The sequence below is a fragment of the Lampris incognitus genome, chromosome 2 (assembly GCF_029633865.1).
Source record: "Lampris incognitus isolate fLamInc1 chromosome 2, fLamInc1.hap2, whole genome shotgun sequence".
NCBI classification, from domain to species: Eukaryota; Metazoa; Chordata; class Actinopteri; order Lampriformes; family Lampridae; genus Lampris; species Lampris incognitus.
Genome location: NC_079212.1, coordinates 21,913,695 through 21,931,496, shown reverse-complemented (window position 1 = coordinate 21,931,496; position 17,802 = coordinate 21,913,695). Strand labels below are relative to the sequence as shown.

At 43.1% G+C, this 17,802-nt stretch overlaps 1 protein-coding gene across 1 annotated transcript; it reads left to right on the top strand.

Annotated features, from left to right (window-relative positions):
* Window positions 1-1,652: 1,652 nt before the first annotated feature.
* On the top strand, window positions 1,653-17,004 carry slc26a10 (solute carrier family 26 member 10). The gene is made up of 18 exons (XM_056274423.1): window positions 1,653-1,970; window positions 2,890-3,000; window positions 3,273-3,430; window positions 4,012-4,176; window positions 7,116-7,268; window positions 7,378-7,460; window positions 7,545-7,692; window positions 9,575-9,688; window positions 10,440-10,517; window positions 10,703-10,798; window positions 11,878-11,984; window positions 12,335-12,404; window positions 14,590-14,772; window positions 14,880-14,934; window positions 15,282-15,370; window positions 15,473-15,527; window positions 15,720-15,826; window positions 15,963-17,004. The coding sequence occupies exons 1-18, from the start codon at window positions 1,703-1,705 to the stop codon at window positions 15,999-16,001; spliced, it is 2,079 nt and encodes a 692-aa protein (XP_056130398.1). The 5' UTR covers window positions 1,653-1,702; the 3' UTR covers window positions 16,002-17,004.
* Window positions 17,005-17,802: the final 798 nt, after the last annotated feature.

Below are 17,802 nucleotides of genomic sequence, written 5' to 3'. Positions count from 1 at the left end.
GTATTCACTGGAGTCTGACCGAAGCTCTCTGCAGATTCTTATCTGTTTCACTGAGTGGTCAAACCGTGATACAGGAGGTTTTATATGACACATATTTTTGCTGGCCAGCTTGGACTGTTTTCATTAGATCCTTTATTCGATAGATACGACAGTATTCTTAGCTATTCCTAAAGCACAATGGTCCAGACTTTTTGTCTATTGCAATTACATCCAACACCCAAATAGGCTGGCGGGCTATTTGCACGTAAAGCTACCCACTGCCAGCGATGCCACATCACACGCTCACAGATCCATAGACTTTACATGTATTTCACTTAGATTGTTGCTATCCAAACATCCTTTGCATCCCCCCATCTTTAAGCGAAACCAGCAGCTCACACACCACCTCTCGAGTCGAGTCGAGTTTATTTGTATAGACCAAAATCACAAGATGGTTCTGAAGGGCTTTACCATCAGTACCGTATACAACAATACGTTGTCGCGAATTCGGGGGGCAGCTCAGGAACCGCCACGGTCGGGACGCGAACCCGTGATTCCTACTCCGCAAGCGACAACGTTAACCAGTCGACTAAAGGCCCCTACCCGCCAGTCAAGGACCGACGTGTCTACTTATCCATGCACGTTACAATATGACAGTATACGACAGCCTCTATCCTTGGACCCTAGATCCGAATGAGGATAGACTCGACAAGAAAGAACTTATTTGGGAAAAAAAATATGGGAGAACCCTCTGGAAGAGCAACAGAGGAGGGATCCCTCTTCCAGGATGCACAGACATGCACTATATATAGGTGTCGAATGCACAAAATACACAAAAAAACAGCATTATAATGTAACATCATAGATTACACACACAGCGAGGCAATGTAGAATAGTTAATGCATAAAATTTAGCAACTTTAAACTAGTAAAGAGAGTGCAAGGCAAATTTAACGAATCCCTGATCAGAGTCAAGGTGTGGTTTGATCCCTGAACCCAGCCGCCACGTGTGATTGAGTTTCACATGGGTGCCACGCTTTTTTTTTTTATGGCTACGCGGTTTAAAGGCTCAGTCATTACTGACATCCATCCTTCTCGGAAATGAACACCTGTAATAACACCACGGTTTGAGGTTACACTTCTTATGCACCGACAATACCACTTTGATCCCTTCTGGGCTTTTCACAGTGCTACACATTGTAGGACTTGTACCTCCTAGCTTGTACCTCCCGCGCTGCTCTCCGGAGACAAGTTGACAGGGAGGGTCTTTGAGCAGGCAAGGACTGTCTAGCTAAGTGCGTGTGTGCGTGCGTGCGTGCGTGCGTGTGTGCGCTCGCGTGTCTGTGAGGCGTGAGTACACATTATTTTCTTTCTGCAGAAAAACACTTTTAGCATTAGGACCCAGAGGGTTACTGTTACTCGCAGAAAGTTGGATAAGTGTGTGCACCTTTACAGGGGTCTTTGCCAAGGAGGTGAAAATACCCCTAAAGCAGTTCAACACCAAAACACACACACAAAAGAAAAAAAGAGAAAAAGGCTGACCTTAGAGCTAGTCATTGGCTAAGAAGCATCTAACAGGAAAGCGCAGAGGTTCTTCGTGCCAGGGCCGGGTCTGCTATATATACGCCATGTAACAGACATCAGTTCTGACTTTAAGGAGGTTGGATGGTAAAACTCTCATCACTTCATTTGGAGAGGAAAAGAAAAACAAAAAGGGAAAGAAGATGAGCGCTTCCGTGGCTGTGTACAGGAGTATTTACACAGAGGACCGCTTTAAACAAGCGTACGGCAGCGAGGAGAAGCCCCCAGGTGGGGCTGCGCGGCTCCGGGGGAGGCTCGCGGAGAGCTGCAGGTGTTCACGGCGCGCCTGCCTCCACCTGTTGAAGGAGCGAGTGCCCATTTTAAACTGGCTGCCCCGATACAGACTCAAGAAATGGATTTTAGGAGACACGATCGCGGGACTGACGGTCGGTATACTCCACATTCCGCAAGGTGAGCAAAGAATGAACAAAAGCGACGTCACGTAACGAAACCCGGGCGTGCTCAGTGGATCCCCGAGCCGCGAGCCAGGCACTCCGCGTCCCGAGCGCGTCCAAACCCACAGAGAACTGCACTTGTTGTTGTTGTTGTTGTTGTTGTTGTTGTTGTTGTTGTTGTTGTTTTGTTTTGTTTTTTCCTCCCCCGTCTCTGACCGTGAAGATTGAATTGATATCATAAGGACCTTTGGGGCTTTGAATTACTCTTAATTCAGAATGAAACATTCTCAGCTATTCCGTCGGGCTGAATACGGTGTACAGTCTCAGAACAGACATTGCAATACTATTATACACGAGCAAACGTTACGAAGGATGCAATGGAAGGCGAACTGGCCCCATACCAGGCATGTCAGGCCAACACTTAAAGAATCTCGCAAGGTCCACTTGGTGTATGTCTACTCTTGAAGAAAAATATTGTAGCTTACCTGATAAATAATGCAATTTAGTCTGATTTAAATGACATCTTGGACAGCTGCCTTATTCCCCCCTCTAAAGTTCCCCTATAGTTATTACCAGAGTGATACATTCTGTGCAAATATGGAGCTTTGGAAGTTAAAAGTTGCATATGTTGAAACAATGTTGCTCCTTTTTTTCTTTAATATTGCAATACATACCCCCCCCCCAAAAAGCAAAAAAACAAAAACAAAAACAAAAAACAAAACAAAAAACAGAAATATTGCAAAGTCGACCCCCCCCCCCAATATCGTTCAGCCCTATTAAGCTTGTAGGAGCCTAAAATAGTATAATACAAATACCTATGATTGACAGGTATGTTGGTTTTGTGCTGGGGATGATTACTCATTCTGGACACAGCCTACTGTAAGTTGAATTGACACAAAAAGGACATGTTTTATTGATTGTCTGTCCCAAAACAGGCATGGCTTTTGCTCTACTCACATCTGTGGCACCTATATTCGGGCTCTACACCTCCTTCTTCCCTGTGGTCCTCTACATGTTGTTTGGCACGGGTCGCCACGTCTCCACAGGTACAGACTCCCCCCTTGATCACAGCTCCATTAATTTACAGACACGACTACATTTCACAGTGAAGCCATGCGATGATAGTTGATATCATTCTGATTGATGTGGCTTTTTTCTTTCTGCAAGCTGTTATATATATATATATATATATATATATATATATATATAAATCTATTAGTGGTTATTGCGTGTCTTCTCTCATGTTCTCTGGACTGATGACCTTTACATGAGTCGATGTGTTTTCCTGCTGATGTTGACATGACTGCTCGTGTCTCAGGTACCTTTGCTGTGGTGAGTCTGATGACAGGCTCTGTTGTGGAGCAGCTGGTACCTTCTCCTCTGGAGCTCAATGCCAGCAGTCCTGAGGCAGCAGACCTCCAGGCCCAGAGGATTGGTGTGGCCTCAGCCGTGGCACTGCTCTCAGGACTTGTCATGGTACTACTATCATTATCATCATCATTATTATTATTAGTTAGTTAGTGCTGGACAATACGGAAAAGAGCATGATCACAATAATCAGATGGAAAGTTTAAGAGATATCGATATATATCACAATATCTACTAACATATGCATAAATATATTTACAAATCTAACTGAGATTCATCACGTTGAGCTGTTAGGTAGAGTATGATATCAAACCAAAGCTAATTTCAACTGATGCCCCCTCAAATATTTCACACCTGATTTTGTGAGAAATTTTAGGTAATAGATTCTTGTTATCATCGATTTAGTTAATAAAATCGTGTAAGATGATATAACAATATCCGAATTTCCTACAATACCACTGAAAGGTGTGAAACAATAATACTGAATTGTTCCCAAGCTTTATTACCAGTACATGAGATATAATGAGTAAAGATGTGGGGTAAACACAAAGTTAAATCATGTTAAGCATTATAACTGTAGACAGGTGGAGGACACATCTTCCCTCGCGGGGTTTTTTGTTCAGACGATTAGTGCAAATTTCCTGACGTGAACCTTGCATGATATCGTGTATTAATCTTTGGCTCTCCAGCTCTGCATGTTTGGTCTTCAGCTGGGCTTCCTCTCCACCTATCTGTCAGAGCCAATCGTCAAGGCTTTCACCAGTGCCGCTGCCCTCCATGTCACTGTCTCCCAGCTGCAAAGCATGCTGGGACTTCGGCTCGCTCGACACACCGGGACTTTCTCCCTCTTCAAGGTTAGCAGAGCTTTGCAATTAGTTTTTGATAGTTTAATTCAATGTTTTGATTGTATGTAATGCCCTCCTTACAAATAAGTGCTATGGTGATATGATTGTTCTCGAAGGCCTTTTGGTGCTCATTATTGTGTACAGAATCAGCCATGGTACAGTCAAAGTAAAAGTTGTGGATGGCACAGTGAACTTCAGTAGTGCACTCAAATTCAAACCACGGTATTATTACATTTATACTTTACAATCTAGGTGTTGACCAAAAACGGAAATGGAAAATGCAGACATACATGACAGTCTAGGATGGCTCGGGCTGTCAGCACTTGTTTGTCGTATTCATCAATGAACTGAGCCTGATCCATCCCAGTATCTCACCTATCAGGACTGACATAGAGACCAATGCTCCTCAAACGAGATCAGCCAGCAGGGTGGTGGTGGTGGCATCTATTTGGCTCCTGAGGCATGGGATGATCACTTGACTTCTTCTGGAAAATGTTGGCTTATTACCATCTTGAAAGCATAGCCAGAATAAGAGGATTCGTGTCTTAAGAAGATCTGAACAAACCCATGCCTTTATTTCCAGTAGACTAGACTATTGTAGTAATGGTCTTTTCTTCTGGTCTCCTGTGAAAAGCTATCAAATGGCTGCGACTCATACAGAACGCTGCTGCTGGAGTTCTGACAAGGACTAAGAAGACTGCACATGTAACTCCACTTCTCAGATCCCTTCACGGGCTTCTGTCACAGAATAATTTTTAAAATACTGCTCCTTGCTTATAAATCTCTTAATGGCTCAGGGCCAAAATACATCACTGCCCTGCTTTTAGATTATGAACCTTCCAGACCTCTCAAATCATCTAAAGGGCCTTTCACACATAGTTCTCGGTAAGTTACTTGGATAAGCTTTCAGGCACCGCTCCACACATGTAGCTTCATGCAGGAACATTTCCATCTTTTGCATTTTCCCTGAAATGTTATACCTCATTCACACATGCAGTCTTTCCCTGAAGTGTTCAGGAACACTTCCCGTATGGGGTCACGTGTGAATGGGAGCAGGGATCGATATGCAGGGAAATCTGTACCTCCAATTCCCCACCTCAAGATCATGTAACATTTCAAGGAAAATGCCGGTAACACTGCGTTGTGAATGAAAGCAGTAACATTGCAGTGAAGCACACGTAAAGGGTTATGTCCATATGGCGAAAGACGCTTTCATGTGGAGTGAGTGAACAGATCACAAAACTCCGCTAATGATGTATTTGAATCTGTGACTGTTGCCTTGCCTCGCAGGTAATTTGATAACTGCCATACAAGTTCTTGGTTTTTTTTTCGAGAATGGCTGGAAACTGGACAGATTCACAAATAAGGGAGCTCCTCTCAGTCCGCGCAGATGGATGAAATTGATATCCATAACCGCCATCTCTTACTAAAAACTAATTTCTATAAAATTGCTTTTAATTTGAGTTTTCTCTTTGTATTATGCTTTCATCCACCCATTATCCAAACCGCTTATCCTGCTCTCAGGATCGTGGGGATGCTGGGGCCTATTCCAGCAGTCATTGGGCGGCAGGCAGGGAAACACCCTGGACAGGCCACCAGTCCATCACAGGGCTGACACACACACATTCACACCTAGGGACAATTTAGTATGGCTGATTCACCTGACCTACATGTCTTTGGACTGTGGGAGGAAACTGGAGCACCCAGAGGAAACCCACGTGGACACGGGGGAGAGCATGCAGGGCTCGAACCCAGAACCTTGTGAGGTGACTGCACTAACCACTGCGCCACCATGCCGCCTGTATTATTCTTTTATTCTCTTATTTTTTCTTAAGATTTTGATTTCATTCTCTTTTATCCATATTTCTATTTCTTGATTGCATTGTGTATTTTCTGTTTTTATGTCTGTGAAGCAATTTGTAAAATTGTTTTTGAAAAGTTCTCTAGAAATAAAGTTGATTTATTCATCATCATCAGCAGCAGCTTCTCCGGGGTCAGGTTGCGGTGGCAGCAAGCTAAGTAGGGCACTCCAGACGCCCCTCTCCCCAGCAACACCCTCCAGCTCCTCCTGGGGAATCCCAAGGCATTCCCAGGCCAGATTGGACATGTAGTCCCTCTAGCGAGTTCTGGGTCTACCCGGGGTCTCCTCCCAGTTGGCCGTGCCCAGTAAACCTCCAAAGGAAGGCACCCAGGAGGCATCCTAATCAGATGTCCGAACCACCTCAACTGGCTCCTTTCGATGTGAAAGGAGCCAGCAGCTTTACTCCAAGCTCCCTTTGGATGTCTGAGCTCCTCAACCTATCTCTAAGGCTGAGCCCAGACACCCTATGGAGGAAACTCATTTCAGCTGCTTGTATCTGTGATCTCACCATTTCGGTCACTACCCAAAGCTCATGACCATAGGGGAGGGTTGGAACGAAGATTGACTGGTAAATTCAGAGCTTTGCCTTCCGGCTCAGCTCCTTCTTCACCACAACGGTCTGGTACAACATCCGCATTACTGCTGATGCTGCACCAATCTGCCTGTCAATCTCCCGCTGAGAAAGGCACTTTACATGGTTTTGAGGTGGGATATTGGTGGTACATAGTTCCCTGAATATCGATCCCTGCTCTCATTCACACATGACCCCATGCAGGAAGTGAACATTTCAGGGAAAGACTGCATGTGTGAAAGGCATCTAAGGCTGCTCTGTTGGTAGTTCCTAGCATAAAAAAAAAAACATGATGAGGCAGCGTTCAGTAATTATGCAGCTCACAACTGGAACAAACTACTTTTTTTAATGTGATTTTATGCCTTTATGCAAAGCACTTAGTATTGTCTGCATGTATGAAACAGTCTATATAAATAAACTTGCATTGCCTTGCCTTTTAACAGAATCCACATGTATATCTATTTATCTTTGACCATTGGCACTGATTGGCCATCATCCATTGTTTGTTTTTTCCAGACCCTAGCATCCGTGATAGAGAACCTGCCTCACACTAACGTGGCTGAGCTGCTGATCTCATTGGTATGTTTGGCCATCCTGGTGCCAGTTAAGGAGATCAACATGCGATTTCGGCAACGCCTGCGCACACCTATTCCCGTGGAAATACTAACGGTCAGACTGCCCACTGTCAACACGTACTGCTCTTCAAACCCTAGGAAACGAATTTGATGAATGTCGTACTTAACACAGAATGAGTCATGACTCTTCCCTTTAATTTTAGGTGATTATTGCTACAGGAGTGGCCTATGCTTCCTCCCTTGACTCTACTTATGACATTCAGATTGTCGGACATATCCCAGCTGGGTAAGTCTTTGTAGGTTTGGCAAAAATCACCAATGACTCACTGTGACATTTACAGTGACCTCACTATGTTTTTCCTGTTGTCAGCTTCCCAAGTCCGCGACTGCCTGCCTTGCACACTTTCCCTGACATTGTTGGAGACACGGTAGCCATAACATTTGTTGGTTATGCTGTGTCAGTCTCACTGGCCATGATCTACGCTGATAAACATGGCTATTCCATTCATCCCAACCAGGTATGGGCCCTCAGTGATAAAGCTACCCGTTGATTTTATGTGGACTGTAGTAATATTTTTCTCCAAACTTACTTATGGCAGCCATACCAACATGTAACCTGGCTCTGCCAAATCACGAAAGCTAAGCAGGTATGGGCTTGGCTAGTACTTGGATGGGAGACCTCCTGAGAAAACTGTGGTGTTGGTGGACCAGTAGGGGGAAGTCGTCCCTCTGATCCTAATAAAACCAATAAATATCAAATCCCAATGCCCCAGTGCAGTGACGGGGACACTGTGCTGTAGGAGATGCCATCCTTCGGATGAGATGTTAAACCGAGGTCCTGACTCACTGTGGTCATTAAAGAGCCCATGGCACTTATGCTAGAGAGTAGGGGGTTCCCTGGTGTCCTGGCAAAATCCCCAACCTGGCTCTCTCCATCTGGCCACCTAATCACGCCCATGTAATTGGTTCAATGATTCCTCCTTCTCCACCTCAAGCTGGTGTGTGGTGAGTGTTCTGGTGCAAAATGGCTGCCGTGCATCACCCAGGTGGGTGCTACACATTGGTGGTGGTTGAAGTGAGTTACCCCCTTCAATGTGAAGTGATTTGAGTGTCTAGAAAAGTGCTATATAAATGTAATGATGATGATTATTATTATTATTATGGCGGCACGGTGGCGCAGTGGTTTCTGCTTACGGTGTGGGAAGAGGGCTGCACGAATCCATGTTTGCAGCGGCCTCGCCCAGTGCTGCTGTCGGAAGATGGCGGCGTGCGTTAACGTTTGTGGTGGCCTCACCCAGGGTCCATGCAGTGTCTTTGTCCACGTCTGCATCTAAGTTTTGCCTTCGTTTGATGGCTGGGAGAGCTGGCGCTGGATCGGCTGGGAGAGCGGGGCAGGCTAAGGTAACTGCTAGCCCATGCAGATCGGCAGTTCTGATAACACCGAGGGTGGTCTGGCGGCAGCCTCACCTGGCATTGACTGTAGTGTTTTTGATGCCGTCGTGAGGGGTGCGGGGAGGTGTGTCGAGGGTGTCTGGCTGGGGGAGCTGGCGCTGGATTGGCTGGGAGAGCTTGGTCTGCTTCATCCGGTGGGCCCGGGGACCACAGCCCTTGCCTGGAGCTGCCCCGAGGAGGAAACGTTGAGGGCAGTCTGACAGGATGCGGAAGCAGGGCGGGCTAAGCTAACTGCTAGCCTATGCAGACCAGCGGTTCCAACAGTCATCCTAGCTGGCGTTTGTTTCCTTGAAGAGTGATTTTTTTTTTGTGGTTTGGATGTGTTAGTTTGAATATGTGTGTTCTTGTAATTTTTGTCTTTGTGTTATACTGCTGTGGGTTAGGGGAAATGGCATTTCATCTCATTTCATGTACACAAGTACATGAAGTGAAATGACAAAGTGTTCCTGATTCCTGATTCCTCACAGCAAGAAGGTCCTGGGTTCCAGCCCCGGGGTAGTCCAACCTTGGGAGTTGTCCCGGTCATCCTCTGTGTGGAGTTTGCATGTTCTCTCCGTGTCTGCTTGGGTTTCCTTTGGGTGCTCCTGTTTCATCCACAGTCTAAGACATGTCGGTCAGGGGAATCGGCCATACTAAATTGTCCCAAGGTGTGTGTGTGTGTGTGTGTGTGTGTGTGTGTGTGTGTGTGTGTGTGTGTGTGTGTGTGTGTGTGTGTGTGTGTGTGTGTGTGTGTGTGTGTGTGTGTGTGTTGGCCCTGTGATGGACTGGTGGCCTGTACAGGGTCTCTCCCTGCCTGCCGCCCAATGACTGCTGCGATAGGCTCCAGCATCCCGCGACCCCGGTTGGGATAAGCAGCTTGGATAATGGATTATTATTATTATTATTATTTACAAGCAAGCTAAGCGTGAATTCTCAGCATTGAACCTCATGTATTCTGTTTGACTGTAGGAGCTGCTGGCACACGGTATTTCAAACACCGTGTCTTCTCTTTTCACCTGCTTCCCAAGCTCAGCCACACTGGCCACTACTAACATACTGGAGAGTGCAGGAGGATACACACAGGTACTGCACCCATTACTTCTTATGACTTCAGTGTGCACACTGTCATGTATGATTGATGGCCAGTGGTCACTGGTACAGACCTCTTATTCAGTAATCACCTTCAGCATTTCCCTTTCCTCTAGAAAATGAACAAGCTCTATTTTATTCAGTCCACCACTTGAAACGCATCTATCAAACTAGCGGGTTTTTTTTTTTTAGAATATGGGAAGAAGGCTACACCCAGAGGTTATCATAGTAATAGCTTTGTCACGTTTATTGCGTCATCGTCAAAGTCAATGACAAAGACACATGTAGCCATGTCAATAACTGCTAACTCCTATGGTATCAATGTAGTTTAGATGACAATATGTCTTAATTTCTCCTTTATTTCCTTTTGATTGCCCTGTACTTCTTTGAAGAAACAATTCAACACTGCTGTACTTTGTACAGTATACCTGTAACTATTGCCTCACAGCAAAGAAATGGTTCTGTACAATAGTCAAGTCAAGTCAATTTTATTTGTATAGCCCATTATCACAAATTACAAATTTGCCTCAGTGGGCTTTACAGCAACACAACATCCTGTCCTTAGACCTTCGCATCGGATAAGGAACAACTCCCTAAAACAAACCCTTCAGCAGGGGGAAAAATAGGAAGAAACCTCAAGGAGTGCAACAGAGCAACAGAGAATAGTTAGATTAACCATGTTAGATACAAGATAAATGGTCACAATGTTCTTTTGTGGTCACATAAGATATGTGTGTTTTCTCAGCTCTCTGGTTTGTTCACCAGTCTGGTGGTGTTGATTGTCCTGCTTTTGATAGGACCTCTGTTCTACTTCCTGCCCAAGGTAGGTTTTTATGTGTTTTTGTGTGTGTGTGTGTGTGTGTGTGTGTGTGTGTGTGTGTGTGAGAGAGAGAGAGAGAGAGAGAGAGAGAGAGAGAGAGAGAGAGAGAGAGAGAGAGAGAGAGAGAGAGAGAGAGAGAGAGAGAGAAAGTACTTCCATGAGTACCTTCCACCTGTCTTTCTTTGCAGGCAGTGCTGGCATGCATCAATGTGGCAAGTCTCAGGCAGATGTTCCTGCAGTTCCAGGACTTACCTGACCTATGGAGAATCAGCAAGATTGACTTTGTAAGGGCATTGATTGACAGAGCTATAAGGCATGAAATTAAGTGTGTATTGGTTAAGTGTATTGTGGTAGCCCTTAATTGGAATAGAAAAAATACACAAATTGCAAGATGAATGTTTGATAATCTACCTGGTAATGATTCGTTTAACATTCTATTCACAAAGAGCAGTCAAAAAGCCAAGCTTTTTCAGTAACTACACACCTCAGATTTTATTTCCCCACTCGTACCATTGCCTTTTGGTTAAGACAAAACAGTACCATTAATTAATCTTTTCTGGAACAAAATACTATGATTTGTACCTTTCCTACAACTTCCTTTGAGCAAGATTGTGACTGTAGCTCCTTGACAAGTGGTTTGCCACCATTTGACACTTGACTGATTTCAGAGGAAGCTATACTTTGGTAAATTCTTCAAATGAGCCTGAAAATGCATTGCAAAGTGAATCTTAAAAACAAACAAATTGCTGTACTAACTCTGTCTTATTGAAATGAAAATATTTTAATCAGAATCAGAATCGTGTTTATTGGCCGTGTAAGTTTGCGCACACATGGGATTTGATTCCGGTTTCATGGCTCTCACAGTGTACTTAACATAGAACAACAACAAAACAATCTTCAGATATATACAAAAGCATTGACTATACAGGCGAAATAAGAGGCAGTAAAGTGCAGTGGTGCAAAGAATATTTCAGAGAATATTTCTGCTCAACAAAAAATATTTTGTGAAAATTTCATGTTCAGAAATTTAACTGCAATTGTGCAACGTCCCACAGTATTTCCTGCCAAGTTCAATGGAACGCATAGATCTTGATGGCCCCCTACAGTAGAATGATGTCTCCTCCATTATATTTGTGGTTGCATTTGACCACCAAGCACACCACATGCCGTAAAGTTTTGGGTATTGACCATGGTACAAGAAGCTAATAACGTACAGTTAATACACCATTAAAATCAGAGCTGTAATTCAACATGCAGTCAGACTGCTTGGGTGGAAGTTACTTTAAATGACATAAGCTGACATGTTCAGAGTGCTGATCATTGTATTACAACCATGCTTTATTGTGGGCATGTCTTTGCACAGTTGGTCTGGATGGTTACTTGGCTCTCTGTTGTGGTACTAAATGTGGACCTTGGTTTAGCCATTGGAGTGGTTTTTTCTATGATGACTGTCATCTGCCGTACACAGAGGTACATTTTCCTTTTCCCTTGCTGAACATTCAATATGAAGAGTGGCATTGCTTAGCTGAATGCGTAAATGAGTTGTCAATAATGCTCTCATCATCAACAACAGGTGTGCTATATACTATGTCCTGTTCTTGGTATTATTAAGCCCAAATACAAAGGGTATAAATATATCCTTCTAAACAAGGATTTTGAAAATTACCTTACTCTTTTTCACCACTCATGAACTGTCGAAGTAATGAACTTTGAAAGTTCTTGACTGAGATACTCCTTTTCAGAAATCTCAGGCTACGCAGATCATAGCTCATACAGTATAATTTTAAGAAATATCCCAACAGCGGCTCATGTTTCAACAGGGCTGGTTGCTCGGTGCTTGGCAGGGCCAGCAACACAGAGATATATCGACCCCTGGAAAACCACAGTAAGGTGAGAGGACACTTCTTTTTACTTGGGCTATATTGTTTTAACAGATTGATTAGAAGATTGTATTATATCTATGAAAGTGTTTTCCTTTTCAGTGGAGTCTTAGGCCTTCACCGAAGGCCTAGAAGGCCCTGACGGCTCGCTGCTAATGAATTCATGGATAAAGTCAATAGATTCTTCAGTGTAGTCTGAGATTTTGCAGTATGGTCTGACCAGGTTTACAGGGATGCAGTCATGTGCAGTATGTATGTGACGTGTTGTGTGGTGTTGTGGTCGCACACCTGTTTTCATTCCTGTACATCCGTATAATCAAAGCCACAGAAGACCGGCTCAGCTGAGGCTGCACCTTTCCACCTGCCCCCCGCAAAACTTAGGCCATGGTTGACTACATGGTCTACAATGGTAGCCTGGATTTCATTTGGGATTACCTGACGATGCCTTGGCTCTCCCCTCCCTTTTCCCTGTCTTCTATGTGTTCCTCTCCCTCTTGCCACACCACCATGCATTTGAACACCTCATCCTCTTGCAAAGATAGGTTCTTACCCCTGTCTGACATCTGCTTGTTGCATCATTCCTATCAACACTGCACATACTAATTTGTATTCAATGATTTAAGCAATGAACTGCTCTGTCAATGTGAGTGGGAAATGTATATAGACGACTGACAATAGTACAATCTGTTTTGAATGTCATGAACCAATGTCATGAACCAATGAGAATTATGTCTATGCAATGATAATTGCCTTTAGTGTTTTGCAAAATGTGTTTTAGTATTTGCATTTTGTGCAAACACAATGAGAATTGAAATAGAGCTGTGGCCAGTTGTGTTAATGTTGTGGGGTTTTGAGGCCCTGTTCTGAGAATGAGGTTAATGCTTTGGGAAGTGCGTCTCAGCAATTGAGAGAAACTTTTGTTGATTAATTTTGGTTTGATTTGTTTTGGGGTCTCCTCTCTGCTTTGACAAAGTAGATCTGGCTTTCATTTACTCATTTCTTCCTCCTCCCCTTCATCCTTATTGGTCAGTGCATTGGTTTATTGGTGGCACGGTGGCCCAGGGGTTAGTGCTGTTGCCTCACAGCAAGAAGGTCCTGGGTTTGAAACCCAGACTGTCCCAGGTCCTTTCTGTGTGAAGTTTCCATGTTCTCTCTGTGTCTGTGTGGGTTTCCTCTGGGTGCTCCGGTTTCCTCCCACCATCAAAAAGACATTCATGCTAGGGTTAATACTCCTGTCTGTGCCCCTGAGTAAGGAAGTAGAAAAAAAAAGGTTCAACATTGTGGCTGCCCACTGGATTAAATGCAGAAAACGAATTTCGTTGTATGTATGTACAAGGACAAATAACAAAGTGTCTGGTGGAACTAAAAGTGACATTGATGAGCCGGGCGCTTCAGTAAACGCTGAAAGTGTTTCATCTTTGGAAAGAGGTGGCACCCTGAGAGGCATTAAAAAAAGGGGGGGGGGCTCCTGCATCAGCATGAGATTTTATTTAAAGTGCGATCTTTAGATAGAAAACAATACAAAAACACAGATTGTCATTTTTCATAGGTCTCCAAATAGTAGGTCTCCAGACACATGGGCTAAATCTATTGAATATAATTTGAACAGGTCCTTACTGTCTTGGACTCAGTTTCCATTCAATACACAGATGGAATGAAATCAGTTTTAAATCATTAGCTTAAGGGCAGAAGCAGCTGTGTCCCGTGATTAAGATGGAGTAATCTTGGGGGCGTCCCTCTGGCGTGGCAGTCTATTCCGTTGCCTACCAACATGGGGATCGCCGGTTCGAATCCCCATGTTACCTCCAGCTTGGTCGGCGTCCCTACAGACACAATTGGCCATGCCTGTGGGTGGGAAGCTGGATGTGGATATGTGTCCTGGTCGCTGCACTAGTGTCTCCTCTGGTTGGTCGAGGCGCCTGTTCGGGAGGAAGGGGGAACTGGGGGGAATAGCGGGACCCTCCCACGCGCTACGTCCCACTGGCGAAACTCCTCACTGTCAGGAGAAGAGAAGTGGCTGGTGACTCCACATGTATCGGAGGAGGCACGTGGTAGTCTGCAGCCCTCCCCAGATCGGCAGAGGGGGTGGAGCAGTGACTGGGACAGCTTGGAAGAGTGGGGTAATTGGCCAAGTGCAATTGGGGAGAAAAAGAAGAAGAAGAAAAAAAGTTAGAGTGATCTTGTCATCTCCTCAGTGCTATGAAGTGCCAGGAGTGAAGATCCTGAACTACAATGGACCCATCTATTATGGCAACCGCAGTTTCTTCAGAGAGGAGGTGAGCAAGCTGTTGAACCTGACGCCAGAGAGGATCCGCAGCCAGGAAAAGGCCATGAAGGCCCTGGAGAAGAGGGAGAGGGAGTCCACTGTCAACACCGTGGTAAGACCGCTAGATGGATAGTGTAGAGGCCGGATCCAGCGAGCATGCACCAAAACATCTAATCCAGTTTCCGTGTCTCATTTCTTTCATGCCCAATTATTCCTCAGGAGAGAGGCGTTGCAAACACGTGGTTTCCATCAGAAAATGAGTTCTTTAAATTGGGTAAGCAAATAAAAATTATGGATGGGGATGGGGGGGAGTTATCATCAAAAATAGATTTTATCTACCAACATCGGACAATTCACAACAGAAATTATTACACATGTGGTGCCTTTGTTGAATAGGTGGGCCATGGTGCTGTGTGTCTCATTCATGGCTGGTTCAAATTTAAACCAAAGGGATTCTGTTTTCACTGGTTAAGCACAGTAATTGATACTGATATTGATATCGATACATGTTTGATGCTTCTGCTCTTATAGGTTATGAGTATTTATTCACTTTTTGTGTTGATTTTCATTAAATATAGATAATATTGTCATGCAATGTTGACATTTTTTTCCCCCATGCAGAAACATCTGAAAATGATGTGCAGGCGGTGTTAATTGACTGCAGCAGTGTGGTATTTGTTGATGTTGCTGGAGCCAGACTCTTCATACAGGCAAGTCTTCTTCAGCTCATGTTAAGCAGTGCAAAACATGTTACTTTACCTTTCTCAGGTACACAGTTTCATCTTACTTTGATTTTTTTTTTTTCTTTGCAGATGTGTACTGAATGCCAGAAAGTTGGTGTTCGTGTATATTTGGCAAGCTGCAATGGTAAGGTTTAGAATCAATATGCAAAATGTTATTTTTCATGTAAATTATGTCCATGCATGTTCATGTCAGCTGTTATAATTTCACAGATTTTTTTTTATATTTAAAGAAAATGATGCTATGTAATCAATCAAAAACTCTTACCTTACATTGTTTGCCTGCTTTCAACCCTATCAATACTTTGTAATCCCTCAGAGAGCGTCCTAAAAATCCTCACGTCAAGCGGTTTGATGAACTACATTAACCCACAACATATTTTTGTCACTGTTCATGATGCTGTGGTTTACATCCAACAACAAAAGGTGGGCTCTAAAGCAAACAAACAAACAACAGCGCACACACAAAAAAAAATTCAGTGTCAACTACAGATAAGACTGATTTCAAATTATTCACGATATTGTTTCTATCATTTCTATGACATTGGTTTATCTGCTGCAGGAAAAACCTCCAGAAAACACTACAACTGTTTGGGTGTGAGGTGGACAGTCAATGGCGTGCCATTTCCAGCTTCACTAGCAAAGATCAACTTGACTAGCAACTGCGAATACAATGCAAGACAGAGCGTCTCCTGAGGTGAGGACGAGGGACGTCTGCAGGCGAGAGACTCTCCGGTGTGTTTGAATCTGTACTGAGATCAGCGAGTCAGACTGTACTGTATATGCCAGCGGTGCCTATTACAACGCAGTAGCCCATTGTAGCGCGATCACCGGAAATGGAAAATGTAGTCTATACTTCCAGTGTTACGTTAAGAAAAATAAAAAACTATGCCTGTATCTCAGATGAACTGAGTGCACATGCCTCGGATACGTTGTGACTCTTAATTAAAAATCTATTAGGAAATAATTTAAGTTTAGCAGAGACAGGTTGAATTTGAATAAACTAAATTATGCTAACACACAAAAAACATTAGCACACAGCATTACAAACAAACATATCATACTATCTGCCTGACTCAGTCTATTATACATATAGTGTGTGTGTGTGTGTGTGTGTGTGTGTGTGTGTGTGTGTGTGTGTATAGTCTGTTATACATATAATACAAATTAGATGTATATGACATGATGAAAATGTATGCGATTATTGATAATAATTCTGTACCAATTGTTCAATTTTAATTGTGTTATATGTTGGAAAAATCAGGCTAATAGTATTTATTATTGTCTTCTGTTTATTTTGGCAACTTAAACTGCAGTACAAACATAAAACATTCTGAAATGCACTGAATAATTTCCCAAAGTTATTGCATATTTATAATATCTGAAATACAGTTTGTATTTGATAATGCATTTTAACTGTATAGATGAAACCACGTGTTGCCTTACAATGTTTTCTCGTGAATACAGCACTGGCCTTACATAAATGGGAATATGACTCAAATATGTTTGAAAGGATTTTGTATTTTTTTGTTTTGTTTTGTTTTGTTTTGTTTTGTTTTATTTTTTGGCCACTGCTGTCCAGTGACAACTTTAGCATTTTGATATAAAAGTCCAAAATGGGAATGAAATGTCTCTCTCTCTTTATTGAATCAAAAGATTTGTCAAATCAGAATCAGAATTAGCTTTCTTGGCCAAGTGTGCCTATGCACATGAGGAATTTGACTCTGGTTCACAGCAGCCTCTAGCACTTGCAGACTCACCCCCCAAAAAAGAAGAAACAAACGAAAAAGAAGAAAAAAGAAGAAATAAATGGAACAACAACAGGGCATGGGAGGCAAGCATGCATGCATAACCGATATGTCACTACTACACAGAGTTTTATGGTTGAGTAATCAACAACCTATTCCCATATATTATACCATATTACTTATGTACTATTTTCCATACACTATACCATGTGCCATGCCATGCCACAACTTCCACAACCCATATACAATGCTATATACTCCCACTGTATTACACTATATTATCTATGTGCCAGAAGTATACACTATATGTTCCCCTACCGTCCACCACACAGCTACATACTGTATTATATACCTGTTACAACCACAACAATAACAGCAATAACTGTAACCAGTATACAGCAGTTGAATATGTATTTACAATTGTACTTTTGTATTGCACGTCTGGTTTATAGAGATAGTACACATCATAGATACGTAGGTGAGGCTGTTTACAAATTGTCATATTGACATAATAAAAAAAATAAATATAATGGATATCTTATATCTTACATAATATAAGATGATATATATATATATATATATATATATATATATATCCAGTGAGTCAAGTATTATTTTGCTCCTTATTTGTATTATTTTGCTCCTTATTTGTTG